General features: G+C 43.9%; 1 protein-coding gene across 3 annotated transcripts in view; it reads right to left on the reverse strand.

Annotated features, from left to right (window-relative positions):
- LOC115459789 (M-phase inducer phosphatase 1-like) overlaps window positions 1-27,269 on the reverse strand; it is a 167,919-nt gene that overhangs the window by 83,919 nt on the left and 56,731 nt on the right. For all 3 annotated transcript variants that reach the window (XM_030189565.1, XM_030189563.1, XM_030189564.1), the window contains one exon: window positions 15,883-16,023. In XM_030189565.1, coding sequence (XP_030045425.1) covers window positions 15,883-16,023 — 141 coding nt within the window. The remainder of the gene's footprint in view (window positions 1-15,882; window positions 16,024-27,269) is intronic.

Below are 27,269 nucleotides of genomic sequence, written 5' to 3' on the forward strand. Positions count from 1 at the left end.
GCTTGTGCATATCAAAAGAAAGAAGTGTTGGGCCTACCGGATTCATGCTCACAGCATTCCCCACCGAATTCACAGTAGAAATCGGTGTAGCCATCAAAGCTTCTTGCTCTCCAGCCAGTCGATGGTCTACCTCCCGACTTGAACCGGTCTCGCCGCTTCTGGGGGACCCATTCAAAGTCGTCTCTGACGGAGTGCTGCAGCCGAATGGCTGAGGGGGTGGTTCCCTTGTGTCGGGGCTGAGCGTAAGCTCTAGCCCAGGAGACGCCGCCGTGCCTCCATTCGCACCGGCGCGTGTCAGCGGGCTGCCTCCCGGCACTCCAAACACTGCGGTAGATGAAGCTACAGACGTCTGCAAAAAAGACCGGATATCTTGCGAAGTAGGAGCCGATCGCTGCGGAGCATAGGAGGCGGACTTGCTCCTTCGCTTCGGCATCGTGATAGGAAAATCGAAGAGCTGTAGGAATGGTGGTTGCTAGCAGGTACGCTCGGCGGCCATCTTGTCAAACAAAATTGAAAGTTTAATGTTACATTGTATACCACCTTGGGTGAATCTCTTCATAAAGGCTGTTAATAAATCCCAATAAATAAGGAGGGTGGGGTCCTGACAAGCCTACCTATAACATGCATGCTTGCCCTAAATGCTGTATCATCTTGAACCTGAACATCTCTAATGACCAGCAGAGGAACACAGGTGGCCAATATACAGATCTCCTATAGCGGCACCAGACTACTCCACCCAGGATGCCTACGCTCTGGTCAAATGAGCTCCGAGCAATCTCTCATCTATGCACAATATACACAGATGCGATTGCATCCTTAATCCACTGGGCTACCATCACCATAGATGCTGTCGCTGGTACTTCCTGGACTCACTAAATAGCATGAAAAGAATCCGACTTCCTGAATTCTCCTTTTTAAGAAACCGTAAAGCTTTTGGCATACATCTAACAGATGCAGGCTCATCATGTCACCGCAATCACTTAATACAGGCAGGGAGAGCCTGATTTGCAAGAAAGATGGACAGTACCTTGGGGGGGGGGGGGGGGGGGGGGAAGAGGAGGAAACCATCTGAATAATCATCTTCCTCTTGAAAGTCGCAGGAAAAGGTTTCTGGCAAAGGGCCTGCAACTGAAATCCTTCTTGCAGAACAGACGGCCACAAGAAAAACTGCCTTTTTGGTTCTATTTAGGCATAATCTTAATCAAGCCTAAGAAAACAATGCCCAATGCAGAACTACCAGATGAAAGCAAGATAGGTAGAGATGCTTCACACCAACCCACGACATCCAAGATGATACACGAAACATGCCCCCAAACCAAAAACATATAGAAGCCCCTCTAGGCTACCTTTGGTACAAGGAATGTAGGAAATTAGAATGGATTTTATTTTTGTTACATTTGTACACCGCGCTTTCCCACTCATGGCAGGCTCAATGCGGCTTACATGGGGCAATGGAGGGTTAAGTGACTTGCCCAGAGTCACAAGGAGCTGCCTGTGCCTGAAGTGGGAATTGAACTCAGTTCCTCAGGACCAAAGTCCACCACCCTAACCACTAGGCCACTCCTCCAGCCCCTTAGGAAATCAACTACTGTTTGAAGGCAATATGCCAATTCAATTGGGCCATATTAGGTTAACTCCTTTACTGAAAGGGGCAGCTTCATGCTCCAATTACAGACTGATAGCTAACATCCCCTTCCTCACGAAGACAGTTAAGACAGTTGCTGGGTTACAATTACAGGACCTTCTACAAACAACTTTGGGATTTTGTTCCAGCAGGATAGCTACAGCACAGTTGTGATCCAAGGAGAGACATCTTAATGACCTCATAGGGTTCCCTACTAGCCGTCCCCAGATATCATATGATATTGAAAGAAAATTGACCTGCAGTCTTCCTGGGTGGGTCCTAGACTGGTCTAGCAGGACTGAAGGAAAGTAAGCTAGCAGGCAACAGAAAAATGTTGCCTTCCTTATCCTAATCAGTCCAGATGAGTGGGATGTACCAAAGCTTCTACATACAGGGTAAAAGAAAGTCAAATACACAAAACATCGATTTACCCGAGGCCCTTCCACTTAGCCTGTAAGCAAGAATAAGGCCAGGCACCGTAATGGACATGGAATGTAGCAAAATCAGGACAGATACCATTCACTTTAAGCTATCAGGATTTATATATTTTACCTTCGCAATTCTAAGTGGGTTACAAACAGAGAGGCCATAATATCTGGGATTTACAAAACAAAAGTGATCTTCTATAATAGTAACATAGTAAGTGACAGCAGAAAAAGACCTGCACGGTCCATTAGTCTGCCCAACAAGATAAACTCATATGTGCTACTTTATATGTATACCTGACCTTGATTTGTATCTGCCATTTTCCAGGAATAGACCGTAGAAGTCTGCCCAGCACTAGCCACGCCTCCCAACCACCGGTGCTGCCACCCAATCTCTGCTACGTTTCTGAGGACACATTTCTTCTTAACAGGATTCCTTTGTGTTTATCCCACGCTTTTTTGAATTCCGTTACCATTTTCATCTCCACCACCTCGCTTGGGAGGGCATTCCAAGTATCCACCACTCTCTCCATGAAAAAAAATACTTCCTGACATTTTTCTTGAGCCTGCCCCCCTTCAACCTCATTTCATGTCCTCTAGTTCTACCGCCTTCCCGTCTACGGAAAAGGTTTGTTTGTGGATTAATAGCTTTCAGATATTTGAACGTCTGTATCATATCACCCCTGTTTCTCCTTTCCTCCAGGGTATACATGTTCAGGTCAGCAAGTCTCTCCCTCATGTGTCTTGTAACGCAAATCCCATACCATCCTTGTAGCTTTTCTTTGCACCGCTTCAAATCTTTTTACATCCTTAGCAAGATACGGCCTCCAAAACTGAACACAATACTCCAGGTGGGGCCTCACCAACGACTTGTACAGGGGCATCAACACCTCCTTTCTTCTGCTGGTCACACCTTTCTCTATACAGCCTAGCAAACTTCTGGCTACGGCCACCACCTTGTCACACAGTTTTGTCACCTTCAGATCCTCAGATACTATCACCCCAAGATACCTCTCCCTGCCTGTACATATCAGACTCTCACCGCCTAACACATACGTCTCCCGTAGATTTATACTCCCTAAGTGCATCACTTTGCATTTCTTTGCATTGAATTTTAATTGCCAAACATTAGACCATTCTTCTGCAGATCCTTTTTCATGTTTCCCACTCCCTCCTGGGTGTCCACTCTGTTACAAATCTTGGTATCATCCGCAAAAAGGCAAACCTTTACCTTCTAACCCTTCGGCAATGTCACTTACAAATATATTGAACAGAATCGGCCCCAGCACCGATCCCTGAGGCACTCCAATACTCACCTTTCCCTCATCCGAGCAAATTCCATTAACCACCACCCTCTGGCATCTCACCACGTCGGGTCCTATCTTCAGCCTGTCAAGTTTATTCAAGAGCCTCCTGTGGGGAACCGTGTCGAAAGCTTTGCTGAAGTCTTGTAGCACATCCTTGATTCAATTCTTCGGTCACCCAGTCAAAGAATTCAATGAGATTTGTTTGGCACGATTTACCTTTGGTAAAACCATGTTGTCTCAGATCTTGCAACTTATTGGCTTCCTGGAAATTCACTATCTTTTCCTTCAGCATCGCTTCCATTACTTTTCCAATAACAGAAGTGAGGCTTACCAGCCTGAAGTTTCCAGCTTCTTCCCTATCACCACTTTTGTGAAGAGGGACCACATCCACTCTTCTCCAATCCCATAGAACCTCTCCCGTCTCCAAGGATTTATTAAACAAATCTTTAAGAGGACCCACAAGAACCTCTCTGAGCTCCCTCAATATCCTGGGGTGGATCCCATCCAGTCCCATGGCTTTGTCCACCTTTAGATTTTTCAAGTTGTTCATATACACTGTCTTCTGTGAATGGTGCTATATTCACTCCATTCTCATATGTACTTTTGCCAGTCAATCGTGGTCCTCCTCCAGAATTTTCTTCAGTGAAAACAGAAGTATTTGTTTAGCAAATTTGTTTTTTTCTTCATCATTATCCACATAGCAGTTAGCAGCATCTTTCAGTCTCACAATTCCACTTTTAGTCTTCCTCCTTTCACTAATATACCTGAAGAAATTTTTGTCGCCCCTCTTTACATTTCTAGCCATTTGTTCTTCTGCTTTCCCCAGATGTCTCTCTCTTGGCTTCTTTCAGTTTCATCCAGTATTCCTCTCCGTGTTCCTCTTCTTGAGTTTTTCTGTATTTCATGAACGCCAACTCTTTAGCCTTTATTTTCTCAGCCACGTGCTTGGAGAACCATATCGGTTTCCTTTTTCTCTTGCTTTTATTTACTCTCCTTACATAAAGGTTTGTGGCCATACTTATAGCTTCTTTCAGCCTGGACCACTGCCCTTCCACTTCTTGTATGTCCTCCCAGCCCATAATAAAATATAAAGAACTAGAGATACTAGTGACTATTTGTTTAGCATGTATCTATGAAATAATAGTTTTAGTCCTCCTCCTAAAATCTAAATAGCTGTAAGAAATCCATAAAGCCTTGCATAGATCGTTTTCCCAAGCTAGCAGCTTGAAAGGCAAATAGAATTTCAGAATGTTTTTTTTTTTTTTACTACTACTACTTAACATTTCTAGAGCGCTACTAGGGTTACGCAGCGCTGTACAATTTAACAAAGAGAGACAGTCCCTGCTCAAAGAGTTTACAATCTAATAGACAAGTGAACGGTCGGTCCGATAGGGGCAGTCAAATTGGGGCAGTCTGGATTCACTGAACGGTAAGGGTTAGGTGCCGAACGCAGCATTGAAGAGGTGGGCTTTAAGCAAAGACTTGAAGACGGGCAGGGAGGGGGCTTAATAGAAGGGAAACTAAATGGCTTACAGGTACTTTTCTCTGTGTGACTTAGTAGAGCTAGTGAATCTAACCCAAAACAGCATTTTATATAGAATACAAAAAAAATGGAGGAAGTGACGTCAGCTCCGGGAGATGGCTGCTTAATGTCAGAGCTCAGCTAGCTCTGGAGCGAAATTAAGAACTCTCTCCGTTTAAACCGAGCGATTTTTCCTCCCAAACAATCCCAAAAGTGCAGATGGCGGCTATGAAGAAGCTGGCCAAATTTAAATTTACATCGGATGCCTCGAGCAAGGGCCAGGGATCGGGACATCGGGCGGTGACACGAGGCGCCAAAATGGCCGCTGACGATACTGAATCCGACCCGGACCCCGAGGAGCCCGTCGGCAGCGATGCGGAGATAAGTAAAAACGATCTTGCTCGATGGTTTAAGGAGCTGAAGGCAGAGATGGTGGCGACCAGGCGTAGCATCCACACTGCGGTGGCGGAACTACATGATGAAATGCGGGAAATTGGTAACCGGCTCACGGAAGCTGAAGAAAAGGCTGAGGGGATAACGGAGGAAGTGCGGGACCTCAGGGCAGCCCTCAAAACGGAACAACAAGCGAAAATAGAAATGGACTTGATGCTGGAAGATTTGGAGAATCACTCACGTCGATGCAATCTGCGCTTTAAGGGGATCCCCGAGGAGGAGTACAAGGACTCAGTGAAAACAGTGCAGGAGATCTGTGCTCATTTGCTCCAGCAAGATCACAGTGAAGGAGAGCAAATTACAATGGAACAGATAGAACTTGAAAGGGCACACAGAAGCCTGGGACCACAGCGGGGAGGAGTGCACAGGGATATAGTGGCGTGTTTTCACAAATATACCATAAAGGAAAAGGTGTGGAAAAAAGCAAGAGCCCTGGGGGACATTGAATGGAAATCTGGCAAAATTAAAATATTCCAAGATCTTGCCAGAAAGACGCTGCAAAGAAGGAGAGACTTTAAGGAAGTTACCACTTATCTTCAAAAGGCGGGGCTTCACTGTAGGTGGCTCCATCCATTTGGAATACAAATAACAGTGGGTAACACAACGTGCAAGCTCAATTCACACCAGGGAGCCTGGAAGGTTCTGCGTGAAATGGGATGTACCGATGTTCCAAGAGAGGACAATGAGACTCAGCTTCCTCAGCGAAGTCCGGGAAGGAAGAATCAGAATGGCTGGAAGAAAGTAGAAAGGGGGAAGGGCCACATATCCCCTCATGCAGCGAGGCCTGGGTCAGAGAATGGAGATGCAACTTGATTTGGACTGAGTAAATATTGCATATTGATCAGAGGGATGAGGGTGAGAGAAGAAAAATTGTTGTATGTTTAAAGTGGTTTTTTTTTTTTTTTGAAAAATGTTTAAGGAGGATTGAGAAGGGGAGAGTTAAATTTAAAGTTAAAGGCTTATTTAGCTTGATTCTGGGGAGGGCGTACTTCCTTAGGGGCAAACTGGCAGGAAAAGGAGCAAGCCAGTTGCAAGGGAGGTCTGGGGGGAAAAGGGGGGATGGAGGGGAGGTGAGCTGAGGGTGGGATCATGGAACGTTAATGGTTTAAACAGTCCGGGTAAGAGAAGTATTATCTTCAAAGAACTGCGCAGAATGAACTGGGACATTGTTATGCTCCAGGAGACTCATGTTCGGAAACGTGATGTATCATTAATCCTGAATAAGGGTCTTGGAGAAGGTTATGCATTAGCAGACCCTAAGGGAAGTAAAACGGGAGGGCTGATAATCTATGTGAAAGAAAATCTGCAATTCACCTGCGAGGCCCAATATAATGAGGACGATGGGAGATGCTTGGCGATTAAGGGTAGGATAAACAATCAGCTAATCACACTAGTCAACATATATGCCCCCAATGTCGGGCAAGGCAGGTTTTATGAAAAGATTAGGGCAGAATTGATTCCTTTCGTGGGTGGGATGGTAGTACTGGGGGGAGATTTTAATTACCCTGTAGGGGAGATAGACCATTCCAAAGGAAGGACGGGAGGGGGAGGGTACCCTAGGAGGCTGCTACTTAGATTGATGAGGGAATTAGATCTGATAGATGTGTGGCGGTTGCAGCATCCGAATCAAAAACAATATACTCACTACTCCCACACACAGGGAACGTACGCAAGAATTGATGCTATCTGGTGCAGCAGAACATGGTGGGGTGAAATTCATAAAGCAAAGTTGAAAGTATGCATGCATCAGATCATTCCCCGGTATGGATTTCCATGCAGGGGCTGGGGAAAAGAAGAATGGGAGTAGTATGGCGACTTAATGAATCACTTTTAAATAGTGAGGCTGAATGTCAGGAAATCCGGGGATCCATAAAAGATTATTTGGCCTTAAATGACAACGGGGATGTCACTGAGGGGATCCTATGGGATGCTATGAAGGCAGTTATAATGGGTAAGCTTATACAAAAGGGGGCACACAAGAAAAAGGAGAGGGAAGCCCATGAGTTAGAGGTCCGAAGGAAACTAGTTCGAATGGAAGCCTTACACCAAAGAGAGGGAGGAACATTACATTTACAGGAGCTTAAAAAGTGGAGAGCCACTTTACAACAGATACAGGTGAAGCGGATGGAATACCACAGAAGTTTAATGCAGCAGAAATTCTATGAGTTTAGTAATAAAGCGGGAAGCATGTTGGCCAGGGGGCTCAGGGAGAGAAGGATAAAAAACACCATTACAAAAATAAAAGGGCCAAAAGATACAATGTATTATCAGGATGAGGAGATCAGAGAACAATTTGTGGAATACTATAAAAAATTGTATTCTTCAGACTCAGTAGCTCCTAGGGAGGAGACTCGAAACTTTTTACGAGATTTAGAATTGCAACGGGTCACGGCCAAGCAAAGATGGGAGCTGGAAGCCCCGATTTCTTTGAAGGAGGTTTTAGGAGTTATAAGAGGATTACCGGGGGGGGGAAATCTCCCGGGCTAGATGGGTTCACAGCTAAATACTACAAAATTTTCCAACAAGAGCTGGGACCCTTGTTAGTGCGGATAGGAAATGCCTGCTTTATGGAAAAAGGTTTACCTCCTAGTATGCAGGAGGCGGGAATATCAATATTGTTAAAATCAGGGAGGGATCCGACGGTCTGTGGGTCTTACCGCCCGATATCGCTGTTAAACATCGATGTCAAAATCTTAGCCAAAATTATGGCAAATAGATTAAAATCGATATTGCCATCCCTTATACATGAAGGCCAATCAGGCTTCATAGCACAACGTCAGGTGGCCGATAATATAAGGCGCACTTTAAATATTTCTTGGGGAGCACAGAGGCGAGGGGACTCGCTAACCCTACTAACGGTCGACGCAGAGAAGGCATTCGACAGGGTGGAGTGGGACTATTTATGGGAGGTTATGCTAGAGCAGGGAATGGGGAGGCCCTTTGTAGGTTGGGTGAAGGGGCTATATGCGGATCCGGTAGCACATATTAAGGTTAATGGGGGGTGGTCGGATCAATTTAGCATTCGAAGGGGAACCAGGCAGGGTTGCCCCCTTTCCCCATTATTGTTTGCTATATCAATAGAGCCATTAGCCCAGCGGATCCGGTTGCTAAAGGATATTAAAGGGGTTAGGATAGGGGGTAGGGAGCACAAAATGGCATTATTTGCTGATGACATTCTATTCTATGTGGGGTCCCCGCAGATGACATTACCGGTTCTTGTAAGGGAACTTAACTCCTTTGGTAAACTGTCAGGGTTCCGAGTGAATTTTGATAAATCGGAACTAATGGGGATAACATAAACGAGCCAAGAACTGGAGCAATTGGGGAGGACTTTCTCATTTCATATAGTGGATACTAGCTTTCGTTATTTGGGAATCCACATACCTCGAGACCTCAGCATTTTGTACCAACTGAATTATGCACCACTCATTAGAGAAATAAGGAGGGATCTAAACAGATGGAGGACAGGTTGGCTGTCATGGTGGGGGAAAATAGCAGTTGTAAAGATGAACATTCTTCCCAGGTTGCTATTCCTATTTCAAACGCTACCAATTCCTATCCCTAAGGGGGAGCTATTAAAAATTCAAGCTGAGTTGGGGCAGTTTGTTTGGGGGGGACAAACAGCGAGATTATCTAGGCAGGTTATGTGGAGGGCCGTAGAACAAGGAGGGCGGGGTATGCCAAATATAACTTGGTACTACTGGGCAGCCCAACTTAAACAGATTGGGTTGTGGAGTAAAGTGGATTATTCTCATGTGACACGGTTGGAACAGATTTTTGTTCAGGAGGGGAGGCTGGATGCACTGTTGTGGGGTTCCACTATAGAGACCAATTACAAGCGTATGTCAGTAAATCCATTTGTATCCCATCTACTCACTTTATGGGGTACACTTAAACAGAAGCTAAGGGGTACACAGAACCGATCCTCATATGCTTGGATTACTCAAGAACCGGGGTTCCCAGGGGGTGGGGAGAATAAGGTATTCAATTCTTGGTTCCAAAAAGGATTGATTCAGTTTAGAGAATGTATGGATGGAGGAACCATTAAAAGTTTTGAAGTACTTCAAAAGGAGTATGATTTGCCAGACACAGATCTATATGCATATCTTCAAATTAAAAATTATATTGTGAAAGAAAGGTGGTTAAAGGAAAGCCCAAAGGAAAGTGAAAAACTTGAAAACTTATGGGGGGAGATAGATGTGGGAGGGAAAGGGATTTCAAAATTGTATGACCATATTAGGGGTAGGGACTTCGTAAAATTAGCGTATATGAAAACCTGGGAGCGGGATCTTAAGAAAGTACTTAGTAAGGCTGACTGGAAGAAGGTATGCCTTGAGGTGAAAAAAGCTTCTTTATGTGTGTTACTCAAAGAAAACGCATATAAAATATTAAGTCGCTGGTATTATACGCTGGATAAAGTAAAAGCTATGTATCCTCATTCATCGGATCTTTGCTGGCGGTGTGAGAGGGAGAAGGGCACATTCATTCACATATGGTGGGACTGCCCGGTAATAAGAGTTTATTGGGAGGAGGTAACGAACTCTTTAACTAAAGCGGTGGGGCAATTATTTCCATGCGATCCTACCTGGTGTTTATTGGGTTTGGGGAACAAGGGAGGGAAGAAGTGGCAATGCCGTATTAAGAGAATGGGTCTGGCCTTGAAATGGAAACAGACAAAGGGCCCGGTGGGGCAGGACTGGATAGACTTAAAGTGGTGGTCACAATGGAGAAATTAACAGATAGGCGCAGAGGGCGATATCGCCCTACAGCAGAGGAATGGATACATTTGGATGGAGTAATGGGAAGAGTATAGGAACATGGACTGTAGAAAACTGAGGAGTGGGAGGATACAAGGGGATTGATATAAGGGAGAAAATGCAAAGATTTAATGTGTTGTTTAAGTTGGATTGATGGATAGAATTGGAGTCTGTGGACTCAAACTGTTGCTACTTTGACTGTTTAATAAAAATCAAAAATGGAAAAAAAGAATACAAAAAAATTTTAAACTGGATCCTGGCTCCTATAGGAAGACAATGCAAAGATACATAAAATTGTGAAATACTATCATATTTCTTCAAAGAGAAAATTAGTCAAGCAGTAGTATTTTGAATGGGCTGTAATTTTTTAAAGGATTGCTTGGAACAACTTAGGTAAGAAATATTGCAACAGACCAATTGTGAAAGCAATAATGCTTGTATTAACATGTATTAACAATCAATTCATCTAATGTAAAAAAAATTTCATATAAGACGTAGCTTTCTCATTAAGCAGAAAGTTTTTCTAATCAAACTAATCTGAAAATCAGTTTGATCAAGAAATATTCCCAAAATCTTAATTACTGGTGAAAGTTCATACTTACATTGATCAATTGTGAAGGATGTCAAGTTGAGATCTAGTTTGTTCTCAATCAGGAAAAACTGTTTAGTTTTAGCATCAATTTTTTCAATTAATAAAATACATCTCTGAATAGTAGATTCTCTGTATGCAGTGAGGAATGCAGAACTATAGTTTAGAACTCCATCTCTCTAATTATAGACCCAATGAACGTAAAAATAAACAGTGTTGAGGACAAAGGTGACCATTGTGGGACTCCAAACAGATTTTACTAGGTGTCAATTTATTATTCATTTTGACTTTATATGATCTGTGCCAAAAAAGCTATGGAACCAGGTAAGGACCCGTCCAGAAATCCCCTTTTCTTCTAGGATCTTTAATATTACATGGTCTACCAGGTCAAAAGCACTTGAAAGACCAAACTGAATAAGCATTTTTTTTTTTTTTTTTTTTTAAACGGAACCAGCGGGAGGGGGGAGAAAAGGAGGGACCTGGCACCACCAGGTTTGCACTTGCTCAAGAAGAGCCCTCAACCCCAGGCACTCAACAAAACCTAAAAATTAGGCTTGGAGGCCTAGCCAGAGCTGCTGCTGTGTGTGACCACCACCTGCTGAGATAGAGAACATACTGAGGAGTTTCCGGCAGCACATGACCACATATAGGGAGGCAAAAGGATTGCTCTCTATCTCCACCTGCTGGTAGATGGACACAACCCACCAGTCAATGGATTGATCAGCATGATGATATGGAAGTGATGACCCGACAGTATCTACGAAAGATCCCAAAACAGTTTCTGTGCTATATCCTATATAGAGGTGGCCTGGAAGCAATCTTACTAGCCGTGAAAAGACACATAGCTAGCTTAGGTATTTCTGCTTTTACTCCAATTGGCTTAAAATGTAGCAGTGTTCCGCCTTAGCTGGATAGGCCACCTCGAGTAGCTGCTGAATATCCAGTACATTTTTCCAAAAAGCTTGCACTATACATATCTCCTATACTGGCACAGCCTCTCCATCATCGCCCCATACCATGTCCAAACATTTTGGCAAGTTTTTGTGGGGGGTATAATTTTAGGATTTATTTACTTCCTTTTTGAAGGAATTCACTCAAGGCGGTGTACAGTAAAGAATAAATCAAACATGAGTAATAGGCAATTATAGCAGTAAAAATATTCAAATAATACAAAGTATGGCATAGTATACTACTTACAATGTCAATACTTAATAGAATATTTTAATTGACAATGAAGGATATAAGAAAAATGGAATATATAGATAAGTAAGAGTAAGAAGAGTTAGAAAGTAAGGTGACTAAAGAAAGTTGCACAAGGTCAGAGCGATAATTTAGTGATATATTAGCAATATAAAGTTTTTGTACCTATTTTCCACTAAGCGCTCACAATAGATACCTTCAGCAATTACTGCAAGCCTTTCTCCCAGTTTGAACTCTTAAGTAGTACCAAGATATTCAGCAGGTATAGTTTAACATTAAAACAGTATTAAAAATACACAACAGCACAGTAGAACAGAAAGATGGTGTATATCCCTTCGTTATGCCTGTTGCTAAGGGCTAGGCCTGCCACTAAGGCCTGTACTTTGTTCAGTTTGGTTCTCACAAGATGGCCTAACAAGTTAGCATCTTTGCAACATACAGTGCTTTTCTCAGTAGCTGAGATCATGCCTTTCATATAAGATAACCTTGGCAGTTGCTGACAGGCTGAGAACAGAGTGTGAGCCTAACATGTCCAGAATGTTTCATTTGGGGAGATAAGGGTATTGTGCTGGTTGTGCATGCTATACAGATAAGTAATTAGCCAATGGCCACCAAGTGTACATGTGCACATAATGTCAGGAGAGACTGATATACCCATATATGGTACAGGCTATTTTCTGATTCCAGTTTAGGGTAATCACGATTTATGAGAAATGTAATTTGCAACAGTATATATGTGATGTCCGGGAGGTGTTAGCTGAGCAGTCCTAGTCTTTCAGGATGCGCACTGCTGACTGACAACCTGCTCCAGGGAGAGGACTATTTTTTGTATTTTTGGCTCTGTGAGATACTAATAAAGGTAATTTACTGGCTGCGCCTGAGTCTAAGTTCTCTTTCTTATCTGTGCTTTCCCTCCCTGTGAAGGCGAAGGGACGGAAAACACAATGGTAAGTGTCAGTACAAGACAAATGATACCATAATATACACCATGGAAGAACATTCAAACAGATATGATATGTCAACGTAATACCAACGAAACACCTAAAAGGCACGCAATGGAACATTCAAACAAATAGGATGCTAATGCTGTTTGTACAACACAATGAAACATCTTACTATGTAGCCGAGGGGGAAGCTGCAGTTGAGATATATAGATGGGGACAAGATAGGTAGTATACAAATTAAATTGGGATAAATAGATGGGTGGTTAAGCTGAAGGCAAATTATGTGTGCAGTTGAATAAAATATGAGGAACATGTCCTAAGTTACAGGGCATGCAGCAAGCTAGTCCAGGTGTGGAGTAAGGATAATCAGTCACTGTAAGCATAAGGCTTGGGAGAAGAGCCAGGCTTTCGGCTGCTCCTTGAAGTACTAGTTGAGTTGACATAGCTCCTCTAGGAGCGAGTTCCAGAGTATAGGAGCTACTCCTGAGAAGGCTCACTGGTGGCTACCACATCTTGCAATTCCTTCTGATCAGTGTACAGATAGCGACAATCCTTGCGAGGACCTCAGAGGTTTCACAGGTGTGTAGAGGGCTACTTAAAAAGAATATGCACTCTGGCCCACTTTGTCTGAGGACTTTGAAAATCAAATAGTTAACTTTGGCTCTGCAAGGTACTGGTAGCCGGTGCAGTTTTGCAGGAAGGGTGTGATGTGGTCAAACTGCTTGGCAGCCTTCTACTGGTTGTGCAGACACATTCTGAATTAGTTGGAGCTGGTGCAAACTATTTGCCCGACAAAGCATTGCAGTAGTTATGGACCACTGTGGTCAGATTCATTTTTTTTCAATACATGGACATTTTGTATTTGCTGCACGTTGCAAAACCTATTTTTAAAGGTTGTTTGAATTTAAAAGATCAAAATAGTGGTCTAGCACTATCCCGAGATTCCAGACCTGTGATTTTAGGAGTTCTTACTGCAAAAAAAGTATATTGAAGTCCGGTACTTGTCCACTTGTTAGGAATTCATAAAATCTGTTCTGCTTGGGTTCAGGCAGAGTTGTTTTTGTCCATTTCTGAGTTTGTTAGACAGGCAGTCAGTTAATCAAAGCTGTGGGTAGATATGTTTTAAAGGGTATGGGAGTAGTTGGATACAAAAATTCTGTATTTATACTGATGTGCACCAACTAAAGCAGCTCAGTTAAATGAAGTAGATATGAAACAAGTGACTGTACAGATCCCTGTGAAACCCCGCAATTCAGTACCCAAGTTGATATGATGTTTCTTGTTTTACATATGAATATTACATTGTGTTTTAGTATTTATTATTGTATATAGTTGGTGTTTTTATAATATTTAATTTTATCATTTCTTCTGCACGTTTTTGATCATTTTCTTTTTTGTATATATGTTTTTAGACCCCTCACACAGGCGTTAGGGCCAAACCATGGTCAGTGTTGGGATATTTTTTACTGAATAAAGATCTGCTGCCAACCATAATTCGCTTTGCTGTTTCTTGTGCATCATTTATATTCTGCGGAGTGAGTTTTCATTGGTTTTGTTTGATTGCACTGTTCTTTAACAGAACTGATTGTTGTCAGACAAATAGGATTTGAACCAGGTAAATAATTACTGTGCCACTGATACCTGTTTCTGCCAGCCTTGAAAGCATGATACTATGAGCCACAATGCTGCAGGCTGCTGAGAAATCCAGCAACATTAGTACTAAGGCAGATCCTTTGTCAGTTTATGTGGAGATCAAGAAGGGACATAAACTGTCTGTTTTGTACAAAGGTCTAAAGCCAGACTGACTCATGCCACTTTTGTTTAGCCAGTCGTTGAGCTGAATGCAGACTGACTATTCTATAAGTTTAGCTGGGAAAAGAATGTTAGAGCCTAGTTGATAGTCTGAGCTTGTCCTAGTTGATGAAGTACACCACAGGCCTTTAATGCTGGCAGCTGTCCTTCCACAAGAGGAGTTAATTTTAGTGGCTTTCAATGAGACCTATGCTTGCTAGCTGTTCTCTCTCTGCTGGGCAAGGGTCCAAGAGGGCAGAATGCTGACTGTAGATCTTTCAAGATTTTTTCAATAGCCTCTTCTGAACTGGCTGAAATCAAATCTCCCAGATGGCTGTACATGGCGGGAAGGAACAAATCTTATTAGGTGGTGGGAGGGCTTGATGGGACTGTCTGTAGGTCTAGATGGAGACCTTTAATTTTACTGGCAAAGTATGTGGCAAAATCATTGCTGATTAGTTGTGACACTCAGCTCTGGATTCACCATCAAGCATCCTGTTACCTGTAACAGAGGTTCTTTGTGGACAACAAGGAAATGCAGCCACACATATGAAATTGTTATATTGACCGAGGATTAGTAGGAGTCGGGTTTGAGCAGGAGCACCACCATGAGCTAAGGGACTTAATGAGTTCAGAGTTAAGGGAGAGCACTGCATCACTGCATGAGGATCAGTGTGCATGCCAATCATCAAATGTGGCTGCATTTCCCTGCTTTCTATGGAGAACCCCCATTATAGGTAAGCAACTATTTTTTTTCTTTTTAATATACATACACAGAAACATGACAGATAAGGGCCAACTGGCCCATCCTCAGTAACCACTAACTCTTCCTTTTGCTAAGGGATTCCACGTGCCTATCCCACAGTCCTTGTCTCCACCGGGAGGCCATTCCACTCATCCACCACCATTTCTGTGAAAGTGTATTTTCTTAAATTTCTCCTAAACCTATTTCCTCTCAACTTCATGCTATGCCCTCTCATTCCAGTGTTTTCCTTCATTTGAAAAGTGCTCACCTTGGGAAAAGCCTAGAATACCCATGGCTTACAGCCAAGCCTAAACCAGTACTAGAACAACAAATACTTGCGATCTGCTCATTGTATACCAGTTTGGCATCAGTTTATATGTCCCAGTATTGCCTTTGACTTGGAAGCTCAGGTAAGTCAAGCAAGCTTTTGCAAGGTGGATTATGGAGTGTTTCAGAGCTTGACCTTTAACCCTGTTATGAAAGCTAATAAGTTCATTTTTGCTTACCCAATGAGATGCCACATACCTCCAAATCCTCCCCTTCCAAGATCTCCAGGAAGCCATCATCTTCCTCCTCACTATTCAATGAAGAAGCCAAAGATGACTTGCGCAGACAGAGGGGACTGGCACTCTCCACTTCGATTTCCTTACCGTCCATTGCTGGGAACTAAGCAAAAGATTACCATTACTATATTTACATAAACTACATCACTGCTCATACATTTGATTATTTCAGACTCAGCTGGTAAACCTTACCCTGTTCCTGCAATGACAGAGTCAAGACTAGAGCTGTAAAACAGAAGCAAAAGTGGTCTTCCTAGGAAGAGCTTTAGGAAGGACAGAAATCTAACATAGAGGTGGTTGTTGGAAACCATAAACCTGGATCTGGACATTAGTTTTGGACAAGTGCTACCCGCTAATTCAAGTGCTGGAAGCAATGTGGCAGATTAAACGTGTGACCTAATAAACGCACAAAATAATTTAGCTGCCATTGTTCATTCACAGAATATTAAACAGCCAAACTTAATATCAGCATGGGTAACACACACTTAAATTTTGACCATTTTCAAAGAAAAATCCTCTTTCAAAGCTGCACACAATCAAAAAGAATCAATATGAGAATCAATCAAAATCAAGCATCATGGACATGGGGTCATTGTATAAAGCATTCTAAAGTTGAATGTATGCATGTACAAGAGCTAAGATAGAATATACCGTTTTTTTTGTGCATATAGGCCGCACCCTAGCATAAATGCAGATTTTCTGCCTAGGTGTAATTGTGCTCCAAATGCTCGAGTGCAGGTGTTAACATGCACAGTATGGATGGCCACAAATTGTAAAGTTTTAAACGCAGATAGGAAGCAACAAATGTGCACATGTCTGAAAACTGATAATGAAAGCAAATATTTAGGCACAGAACTGGCACCATGTGTGCCAATACATTCTTTTTTTATCTTGGCACACACACAAGAGTTAGGCTTACCACACAATCTAGGCACGTTCCTCCTCCCACTTTCGGCTTAATAGCATGATTTAGCTGCGCATAAAATTTGATAAACTTCACATTACACAGTCCTCTGCACATTTATATAAACAGGAACGTGTACTAGCTGGGACCCCTCTAGTAGAAATGTAAAAACAAGTATAAGCTGTGGCTTATATGTGCAAAAATATGGTACTTGTATAGGGATTGTATGCAGGCGCTCCCATAGGCCTAGTTTGGGCAAAGAAGAAATCACCTCTCCTACCTGTTAAGTTTGCTTTCCTTTAGTCCTACCAGACTAGTTCTGAACCTGTGCGTTATCTCCTAACCAGTGGACTGGCACAGGAAAAGAAAATAGTGCTGTGCAATTCACCTCTTAAAAGCACCATGTTTTTCCTAACTTAATATAGCCCTGATTTTGTTAAAACAATAAGGAAAGATTCTGTACTATGTTGGCTTCTAAAGCCAAACTGTATGAAGGCAAATTTTATTTCCATATGTCCTCATACACTGAATGCTTGAATTTGCAGAACAGGAAAATGCTGCTTTACAAATGTGCCTGCTCCAGGATAACTAGCTCAGAAACCCCTATGAAGTGGCTTCCTCATCACCACAGATGCATTGACAATTACTTCCCCCCCCCCCCCATGTCCTATTAAAATAAAGAGGCCGATTTGGCTTTGCAAGATAAAGAACACGATGCACATAAGTACAAAATAGCAGAAACTGAAGTGTTAGACTAAGGATTCTTAATTTCTTTTTGTTCCTGCACCCCTTTAACTGAAACCCTCACACCCTCTTTGTAAACCATGTGTCCACTAGAAACACACAGCTACATATGTTGCTAATAGTGCTAGCTGCTAACATGTCACTGAAATTATAGTAGTACACAGTTCTAATAACTGCCTTCACCATCTAGAAAGTTTCAATAAATTGCCTCACATTAAAACCCTTCCCCATACCTTGTTGGCCTGTTCCCTTAGAGGTGTTGGCACCACTGCTTAAGGATCCCTGTGTGTTAGACCAAAACTGTGGAGAAGTCATGTTCACTGAAAAGATAAGACACTCCAGAAATTAAGAAATCTGTCAAGACTATCCTTCTAAGAATGGGGCACTTGAGAACAAAAGTTCTATAGTAACGATCCAGCATCTCAAAGATGCAAGGACAAGGTTTCTTTGGAGAACAGAAAGGTATAGAATAGATATGTGTCCTATTATAGTAAGTGTGACCAACTGGAATCTCTAGAGGAGTCATCTAGACTGTTTCAAACAATACCAAGTTGATACACAAGGAATTCTGCATTATGTCTTAAGGACTGTGAGCATTAGGAGCTTAAAATGACAACCAAAGATGTACATAAGCATCGCCATGCCAGGACAGACCAAGGGTCCATTAAGCCCAGCACCCTGTCTCCAACAGTGGCCAAAAGAACAATTTGTCCCACCCATCTCAGAAATAGTGGATTATTCCCACGTCCATTCAATAACATTCTATGGCCTTTTCCTCCAGGAAGCCTTTTTTAAAGTCCGTTAAGTCAACCGCCTTAACCACTTCTTCCAGCAACGAATTCCAGAGTCTAACTATGCATTGAGTTAAGAAACATTTCCTCAGATTAGTTTTAAATTTACTACACTGCAGCTTCATCGCATGCCCCCTTGTTCTAGTATTTTTGGAAAGCGTAAACAAAACGCTCCACATCGACCCGTTCCATTCCACTCATTATCTTATAGACCTCTATCAAATCTCCCTTCAGCCGCCTCTTCAGCCTTTCCTCATAGGTAAGTCATTCCATCCCCTGTATCATCTTTGTCGCCCTTCTCTGCACCTTTTCTAATTCCACTATATCTTTTTTGAGGTGCGGCGACCAGAACTGAACACAATACTCGAGGTGTGGTTGCACCATGGAGTGATACAGCTAGAATCAACCACTCCTGCTTAGCATGTCTATAGGATAATGCTATTGTAGCTAATGCTGCACTTTGCAACCTGAAGCAGGACAGCAAGAGCCTCCTACCTCTGACTTCTGAAGGGGAACTTGCCATAAAGAGTGTGAATCCTGAAGGTAGCAATGACCAAATCAGAAAAACCTTTTTGTTTCAACTGAGCCCTTTCAATGGCCAAACTTTATGGCCAAAGGGGCATGGATCATCTGAGCACTGGATCTTACTTCTGTAGGCTGTGTACCTGCGGAAGACGGACAGGATCCCCATCCAGCAACTGAATCTGGTATGTATACCATGGCCTCCAATCTGGTGTTTTGACCCCAGTGCAATGCGATTTTTTTGACAAAAGGCCTACCATGTGCCAAGAAGGGAAGACATACAGTAGATATGTCTCTAGCCAGGGCTGCAGTAGGGAAATTGATCCCCATTGAGCCCATTCTTTCTGATGGCTGAAGAACTTGGGCATTTTGACATTCCTTTTCGTCGCCATCAAGTACAGAATCCCGATTAGTCCACTATCACCTGAAAACCCTGGCTGGAAAGTTCCCATTCTCTTGGGTCCAAGGAGTGCCTGCTAAGAAAGTTCACTTCCACACTCAAGTACCCAGCGATGTGAACTGCCGAGAAGCAAAAACATTTTTCTTCGCCCAACTCATGAGGGAATCCGTCTCTACTGCCAGTGGACGGCTGCAGGTCCCACCTTGCTTATTGATATAAGCTACTGCTGTCGCATTGTCAGACAAAAAACTCAGACCAGGGCCCCTGCCAAAAAGGGAGTGAGTCACGTAAGGCATTCTGCATTGCCCTGAGCTCCAAACAATTTAATCGACCACTGAGACTCCTGTTCCATCCAGGTGTCTTGTGCCAGATGTAATGAGCTCCCAAATCCAACTTACTGGCGTCCATTGTTACCACCTCCCATTGTGATACTTGAAAAGGAGCTCTGATGGTCAAATTCCTGGGCGACAACCACCACTGAATACTATCTGGTAACCAGCGTCCAAGGAAGATGAAGGTCATACTTCTGAAACACTGGAGACTAGCAGCTGAGCAGAGACTCCTGTATTGGCTGCATGAGCTTTTGCCCATGGCACCACTTCCATTGCCACTGACCTCAGAATCTGGACGTAGTCCTAGATCCTGCCTTGATTAAGACGAAGACAAATCCTGTGAACCAGCTTTGATCCCCTGTGTTCCATGAGGAAGATCCTCTCCCTTGCTGTGTCGAATAGAATGCACATATACTCCAGCATTTGCAATGGAGTTAGTCTGCCCTTCTTGGCATTGATCAATTGATCACCCAACCCAATGACTGCAGAAGAGAGACAACTGTCGCCACCACAGTGTCCAACTAGGATGATGCATGAATGAGCCAGTCTATATATGGGTGAACCCTGGATTCCCTGGAGCAAAAGGAAGGCCGCCACCACAACCTTGGTAAACATTCTTGGAGATGAGACAAGACCAAAGGGCAAAGCCTGAACTGGAAGCGACAACTCTAGCGCCAAAAAATGCAGCAGCCATAAAAGTATATACAAGTATGCCTTCTTGAGATCGAGGGCAGTGAGAAATTCTCCCACTTGAATTAGCATTTCCATGTGAAAACGGGACACTCGGAGATAGCAGTTTAAACCTTGAGATCTAAGACCAGAGAAAAGGTGCCTTCCTTCTTTAGGACAATGAAGTAGACGGAGTATCTACCTTGTCCCTGTTCGATCTGGGGAACTGAAACAATGGCCCAGAGTGCCAGCAAGAATCTACAGTGGCCTGAATCTCAAATGCCTTGGTTCCCTTTGACAAGGAGACCAAGAAGAAAGGAGCAACCAGGCAGAACGCCAACTTGTAACCTTCTGTAAGAATATCCAGAACCCACTAGTCCAACGTCATTTTGGCCCACACATTCTGGAACTCCTGAAGACATTCTCACATCATTGTGAAGCTCAGGAGGCATTGGGTGCTCTAACTGTTTAAAAGGACGACTTCCTGTCCACAAGAAAGACAGGTGTGACTTTTGACCATACTGCTGACGACCAGGCCGGTACCATCTGCTTAGGATTCATTTCCCCCAGTTCTTTCATCAAGTTACTGACATCTTTCCCAAATAACCACTTGCCCCCAAAAGGGTAGTTTAACTAGACCTAACTCTGACTCTGCATCCGTTGCCTAATGCGGAACCAGAGTTGCCGACATGCCGTGACAGCCAAAGACATACTGCAGCCGTAACCCATAATGTCATATATAGCATCTGCTAAGTAAGCCAACCCCACTTCCAGCTGGGTATTACGGCGCCCGTCTTGTGTTGCAGTCTGCTGATATCACTTCAGGTATACACTAGCCATGAACGAGCTGCGCACTGTTGCTTGAAGGCCCAAAGAGGCCACTTCAAAGGCCTGTTTCAGTGAACCTTCTAGCTTCCTATCCTGAAGGTCATTATTTGGGGTTGGAAGAGGACAAGGTGTTATTTGGATAGATGTCTGTACTGATAAAGAGTATAGAGGGTATGGAATGTGAATGCCACATGAATTTCTGGGTGGAAAAGGAGATGGGGGCGAATGTCAGGTAGGATGGTGGTGTATGTGCAAGAGGGTGGAGAAAGGAGACAGACTGGTTCATGCTGATAAATGCATAGTTAACTAGAGCATTCCAGGGGGTGGGGAGGTTGAGCTAAATGGTAGTTTTGTGCAGAAGACTGGAATACATTGGATTATATTTAACTGTGATGGCCCTTGGTGAGTAGAGTCACTTCCAAGGGAGTAGGCAGCATGGAAGTCATGTCAGTACAGTTAAGTGGGAAATGGTTCCTAGCCCATTATAAACCATAAAACTGTATGTCTCTGTTGATCACCCTCCCCTCACCTACCCACACCTATCCTGTTAGAATATCAATGATATGCTTTGATGTCCCCATGCATACCTCTGACCCACCCCCATCCTCCCACCCTGTCAGACTATCATAGTAATGCTTGAATGTTTTCACTTATATACACTGTCAGCTAGCACATTTGCTTATTTCTGATCTGACGAAGAAGGGCAACCTTCGAAAGCTAATCAAGAAATGTATTAAGTTATGTCCAATAAAAAAGGTATCATATTTTCTTTTCCATGTTTTATTTTGTTTGATTTCTATTGATAACCTTAAGAGTGGACTAACACGGCTACCACACTCCTCTACTATTATTGAAACCGAAATTTGGTCTGCCTCTAGAATGGGGAGAGAAGGGCTGGGAGAGGTTAGAAGAGCAGGATGGGTGTAGGGGTGGTTGGGTAGCCAAGGGGACAATTTTCTATTAGATTACATTGTACTGTGTTAGCAAAATTCTGTCCCAAATCTTACAACTGTAATGGTGCCACGGATGACTCTCAGAAGAGACAATAAGACTCGGGTCTTGTTTGTTGACAAAATTTCATGATAAAGCTCTAAACAAATACAAAAAATATATAACCTGCAGTTCTTAACAGAAACAATACCCCAACAATGAGAAGTAAGAACCGCAGTACAAACAGCACTTGGTACGCTCAGGTAGTGACTGCAATTAGCTCCCCTAAAAAACTAGGATATTAGTCACCAAGTAACAGCACACTTAAAACATATGATGAAATAAACATGGTCAACATCTCACTAGACAAAAAAATACCGAGCAGGGCGAAATAATTCTATTAACTGCCAAACCTCTGTTGCAGAAAGATCAGCCATGATTACCTCAAAGTTAAGCAGGGAGCTCTGTGTAAGTTAAGCAGGGACTCAGCTTCAGAGATGGCAGCACTGTATGGACCAAGTCTGCCTCGGTACCTCTGCGTTCACAATAAATGCAGCAGTGCAACACTCAGAGGCAGACATGGCACTATCGTGCCCAGAATCACAAGGAGCTGCAGTGGGAATCAAACTCAGTTCTTCAGGATCAAAGTCTGCTGCACTAACCACTAGGCTATTTAATGCAGTGACACACACATGCTATGTAGTAAAATATACAGTCACTGCAAGTATTACACAAAGATTGAAAATTCTGCATATTTCCAATTTTCTTGTGAAGAATTCCCCCATTATAAGGGCTGGCATCTCCCCCTCAAGCGAAGTTACTTACCTATAGCAGGTATTCTCCGAGGACAGCAGGCTAATTGTTCTCACATGTGGGTCGACGTCCACGGCGGCCCAGCAATCGGAAATTTTGCAAGCAAAATAAACAAAAGGTTTTGCCAGAGAGTTCTGGCATGCGAATTGCGCATGACTTCTTTCCCGTCGCACGAGCGTGTACCTCAGTTTAATGAAAAAGCATAAAAATAAGCAAACAAACAAACAACAACTCCAAAGGGGATGTGGGCGGGTCTTTGAGAACAATCAGCCTGCTGTCCTCGGAGAATACCTGCTACAGGTATGTATCTTCGCTTTCTCCAAGGACAAGCAGGCTGCTTGTTCTCACATGTGGGGTCTCTCTAGCAACCAGGCTCACTCAAAACAATGAACATTGGTCAACTGGGCCTCGCAACGGCAACGGCATAATAGAGATTGACCTGAAACCATAAACAACTGAGAGTGCAACCTGGAACAGAATAAAAAACGGTCTACGGGGGTGGAGTTGGATTCTAAACCCCAAACAGATTCTGCAGCACCGCCTGCCCAAACCGACTGTCGCGTTGGGTATCCTGCTGAAGGCAGTAGTGAGATGTGAATGTGTGGACTGATGACCACGTTGCAGCCTTGCAAATCTCTTCAATGGAGGCTAAGTGAGCCACTGACATAGCCATGGCTCTAACATTATGAGCCGTGACATGGCCCTCTACAGTCAACCCAGCCTGGGCATAAGTGAAGGAAATGCAATCCGCTAGCGAATTGGAGATTGTGCGTTTTCAGATGGTGACTCCCTTCCTGTTGTGATTGAAAGAAAAAACTGGGCGGACTGTCTGAAGGGCTTTGTCCACACCATGTAAAAGGCCAATGCTCTCTTGCAATCCAGGGTATGCAAACTGCTTTTGTCAGGGTGGGTATGAGGACGGGGAAAGAACGTTGGCAAGACAATTGACTGATTCACATGGAACTCCGACACCAGCTTTGGCAGAAACTTAGGGTGAGTGCAGAGGACTACTCTGCTGTGATGAAATTTGATACAAGGTGCATGCACTACTAAGGACTGAAGCTCATTGACTATATGAGCTGAAGTAACAGCCACCAAGTAATGACCTTCCAGGTCAAGTACTTCAGATGGCAGGAATTCAGTGGCTCAAAAGGAGCATTCATCAGCTGGGTGAGAACGACGTTGAGATCCCATGACACCGCAGGAGCTTTGACAGGGGGCTTTGACAAAAGCAAACCTCTCATGAAGCGAACTAAAGGCTGTCCATAGATAGGCTTACCCTCTACACGGAGATGATAGGCACTAATCGGACTAAGTTGAACCCTTACGGAGTTGGTCTTGAGACCAGACTCTGATAAGTGTAGAAGATATAAAGCAGGGTCTGTGTAGGACAAGAAAGAGGATCTAGGGCCTTGCTGTCACACCAGATGGCAAACATCCTCCATTTGAAAGAGTAACACCTTTTTGTGGAATCTTTCCTGGAAGCAAGACAGACTCGGGAGACACCCTCGGAAAGACCCAAGGAGGCAAATTCTAAGCTCTCAACATCCAGGCAATAAGAGCCAGAGACTGGAGGTTGGGATGTAGAAGCGACCCCTCGTTCTGGGTAATGAGGGTTGGAAAACAATCCAATCTCCACAGTTCCTACTACTACTACTACTATTTAGCATTTCTATAGCGCTACAAGGCATACGCAGCGCTGCACAAACATAGAAGAAAGACAGTCCCTGCTCAAAGAGCTTACAATCTAATAGACAAAAAATAAATAAAGTAAGCAAATCAAATCAATTAATGTGAACGGGAAGGAAGAGAGGAGGGTAGGTGGAGGCGAGTGGTTACGAGTCAAAAGCAATGTTAAAGAGGTGGGCTTTCAGTCTAGATTTAAAGGTGGCCAAGGATGGGGCAAGACGTAAGGGCTCAGGAAGTTTATTCCAGGCGTAGGGTGCAGCGAGACAGAAGGCGCGAAGTCTGGAGTTGGCAGTAGTGGAGAAGGGAACAGATAAGAAGGATTTATCCATGGAGCGGAGTGCACGGGAAGGGGTGTAGGGAAGGACGAGTGTGGAGAGATACTGGGGAGCAGCAGAGTGAATACATTTATAGGTTAGTAGAAGAAGTTTGAACAGGATGCGAAAACGGATAGGGAGCCAGTGAAGGGTCTTGAGGAGAGGGGTAGTATGAGTAAAGCGACCCTGGCGGAAGATGAGACGGGCAGCAGAGTTTTGAACCGACTGGAGAGGGGAGAGGTGACTAAGTGGGAGGCCAGCAAGAAGCAGATTGCAGTAGTCTAAACGAGAGGTGACAAGGGTGTGGATGAGGGTTTTGGTAGAGTGCTCGGAGAGAAAGGGGCGGATTTTACGGTTGTTGTAAAGAAAGAAACGACAGGTCTTGGCGGTCTGCTGGATATGAGCAGAGAAGGAGAGAGAAGAGTCAAAGATGACCCCAAGGTTTCGAGCTGAGGAGACAGGGAGAATGAGAGAGCCATCAACAGAAATAGAAAACGGGGGGAGCGGGGAGGTGGGTTTGGGGGGGAAAATGAGAAGCTCGGTTTTGGTCATATTTAATTTCAGGTGGCGTTGAGACATCCAGGCAGCAATGTCAGACAAGCACGCTGAAACTTTGGTTTGGATGCAAGGTGAGATATCAGGGGTAGAAAGGTAGATTTGGGAGTCATCAGCATAGAGGTGGTAGGAAAAGCCATGGGATGAGATTAATGAACCAAGGGAAGAAGTGTAGATAGAAAAGAGGAGGGGACCAAGAACAGAACCCTGAGGTACGCCGACAGGCAGAGGGATAGAGGTAGAAGAGGATCCACCAGAGTGAACACTAAAGGTGCGGAGGGAGAGGTAGGAAGAGAACCAGGAAAGGACAGAGTCCTGGAATCCAAGTGAGGACAGGGTATCGAGAAGTATGCTGTGATCGACAGTGTCAAAAGCAGCGGAAAGATCAAGAAGAATGAGGATGGAATATTGACCTCTGGATTTAGCCAGTAATAGGTCATTGGAGACTTTAGTAAGTGCAGTTTCGGTTGAGTGGAGAGGGCGAAAACCAGATTGTAGTGGGTCAAGAATAGCATGTGAGGAGAGAAAATCAAGGCAGCGGCGGTGAACAGCACGCTCAAGTAATTTGGAGAGAAAAGGAAGGAGGGAGATGGGTCGGTAATTAGAGGGACAAGTAGGGTCAAGTGAAGGCTTCTTAAGGAGAGGTGTGACCACAGCATGTTTAAAGGCAGCAGGGACAGTCGCAGTGGAAAGTGAGAGGTTGAGAATGTGACAGATAAAAGGAATAAGAGTAGGAGAGATGGCATTAAGAAGGTGGGTGGGAATGGGATCAGAGGAACAGGTGGTACATTTTGAGGAAGAAAGGAGAAGAGTAGTTTCCTCAATAGTAACTTCAGGAAAGGAGGAAAGGGAATGAAGGGAAGGAGAGAGAGGGGAACGGACTAGTGGAGGGAGAGCTGGTGAGGTAGAGAAAGCAAGGTTTATCTTTTGAACCTTGTTGTGAAAGAATTCAGCAAGGGTCTGAGGAGATAATGAGGGGGGAGTTGGAGGAGGGGGCACCTTGAGGCGAGAGTTCAATGTGGTGAAGAGAAGTCGAGGATTAGAGCCAAGAGAGTTGGTCAGTTGGATATAATAATCCTGTTTGGCACGTAAAAGAGCAGATTGGAAGGAGGTCAGCATGAACTTAAAGTGTAAGAAATCAGCAAGGGCCCGAGATTTCCGCCAGAGGCGTTCGACGGAGCGGTTACAGGAACGTAGGTAGCGGATATTAGAAGTCAGCCAAGGTTGGGGTTTTGTACGCCTTACAGGGCGGGTCATCAAAAGTGCAAGAGTGTCTAAGGCAGAGGATAGAGTATTGTTGTAAGAAGAAACAGCCTCGTTGACAGACGTGGATGGTGCCACAGTAGAGAGGAGGTTTGAAACATGGGAGGATAGAGATGAAGGGTCAATATCGTGAAGATTCCTAGATAAATTAGATAGGATAGGACGGGACTGGGAGGGAGGAGATTTAAGTGTGAAAGTTATAAGATGGTGATCAGAGGAGGGATGATCAGAGGCAAGGAAACTAGAAGGTGAACAGTTGGAGGAGAAGATGAGATCAAGACAGTGACCATTTTGATGAGTGGGGGAGGTGGAGCATAGTTGGAGATTAAAGGACGACGTTAAAGCGAGTAACTTGGAAATATAAGAGTTGGAAGGATCATTAGCAGGAATATTAAAGTCACCAAGGATGAGAGAGGGGGAGGAAGGATCATGGAAGAAGGCAAGCCAGGCGTCAAAGTCACTGAGGAAGGATGAAAGGGACTTATCAGGGGGACGATAAATGACCGCTATTTGAAGAGGCAGAGGAGAGAAAAGGCGGATAGACAACTCCAGAAGAAGAGGGAACCAATCTGAAGCAGCCAGAAGGGTGCGATCA

This window comes from Microcaecilia unicolor, unplaced genomic scaffold (genome assembly GCF_901765095.1).
Source record: "Microcaecilia unicolor unplaced genomic scaffold, aMicUni1.1, whole genome shotgun sequence".
NCBI lineage: Eukaryota > Metazoa > Chordata > Amphibia > Gymnophiona > Siphonopidae > Microcaecilia > Microcaecilia unicolor.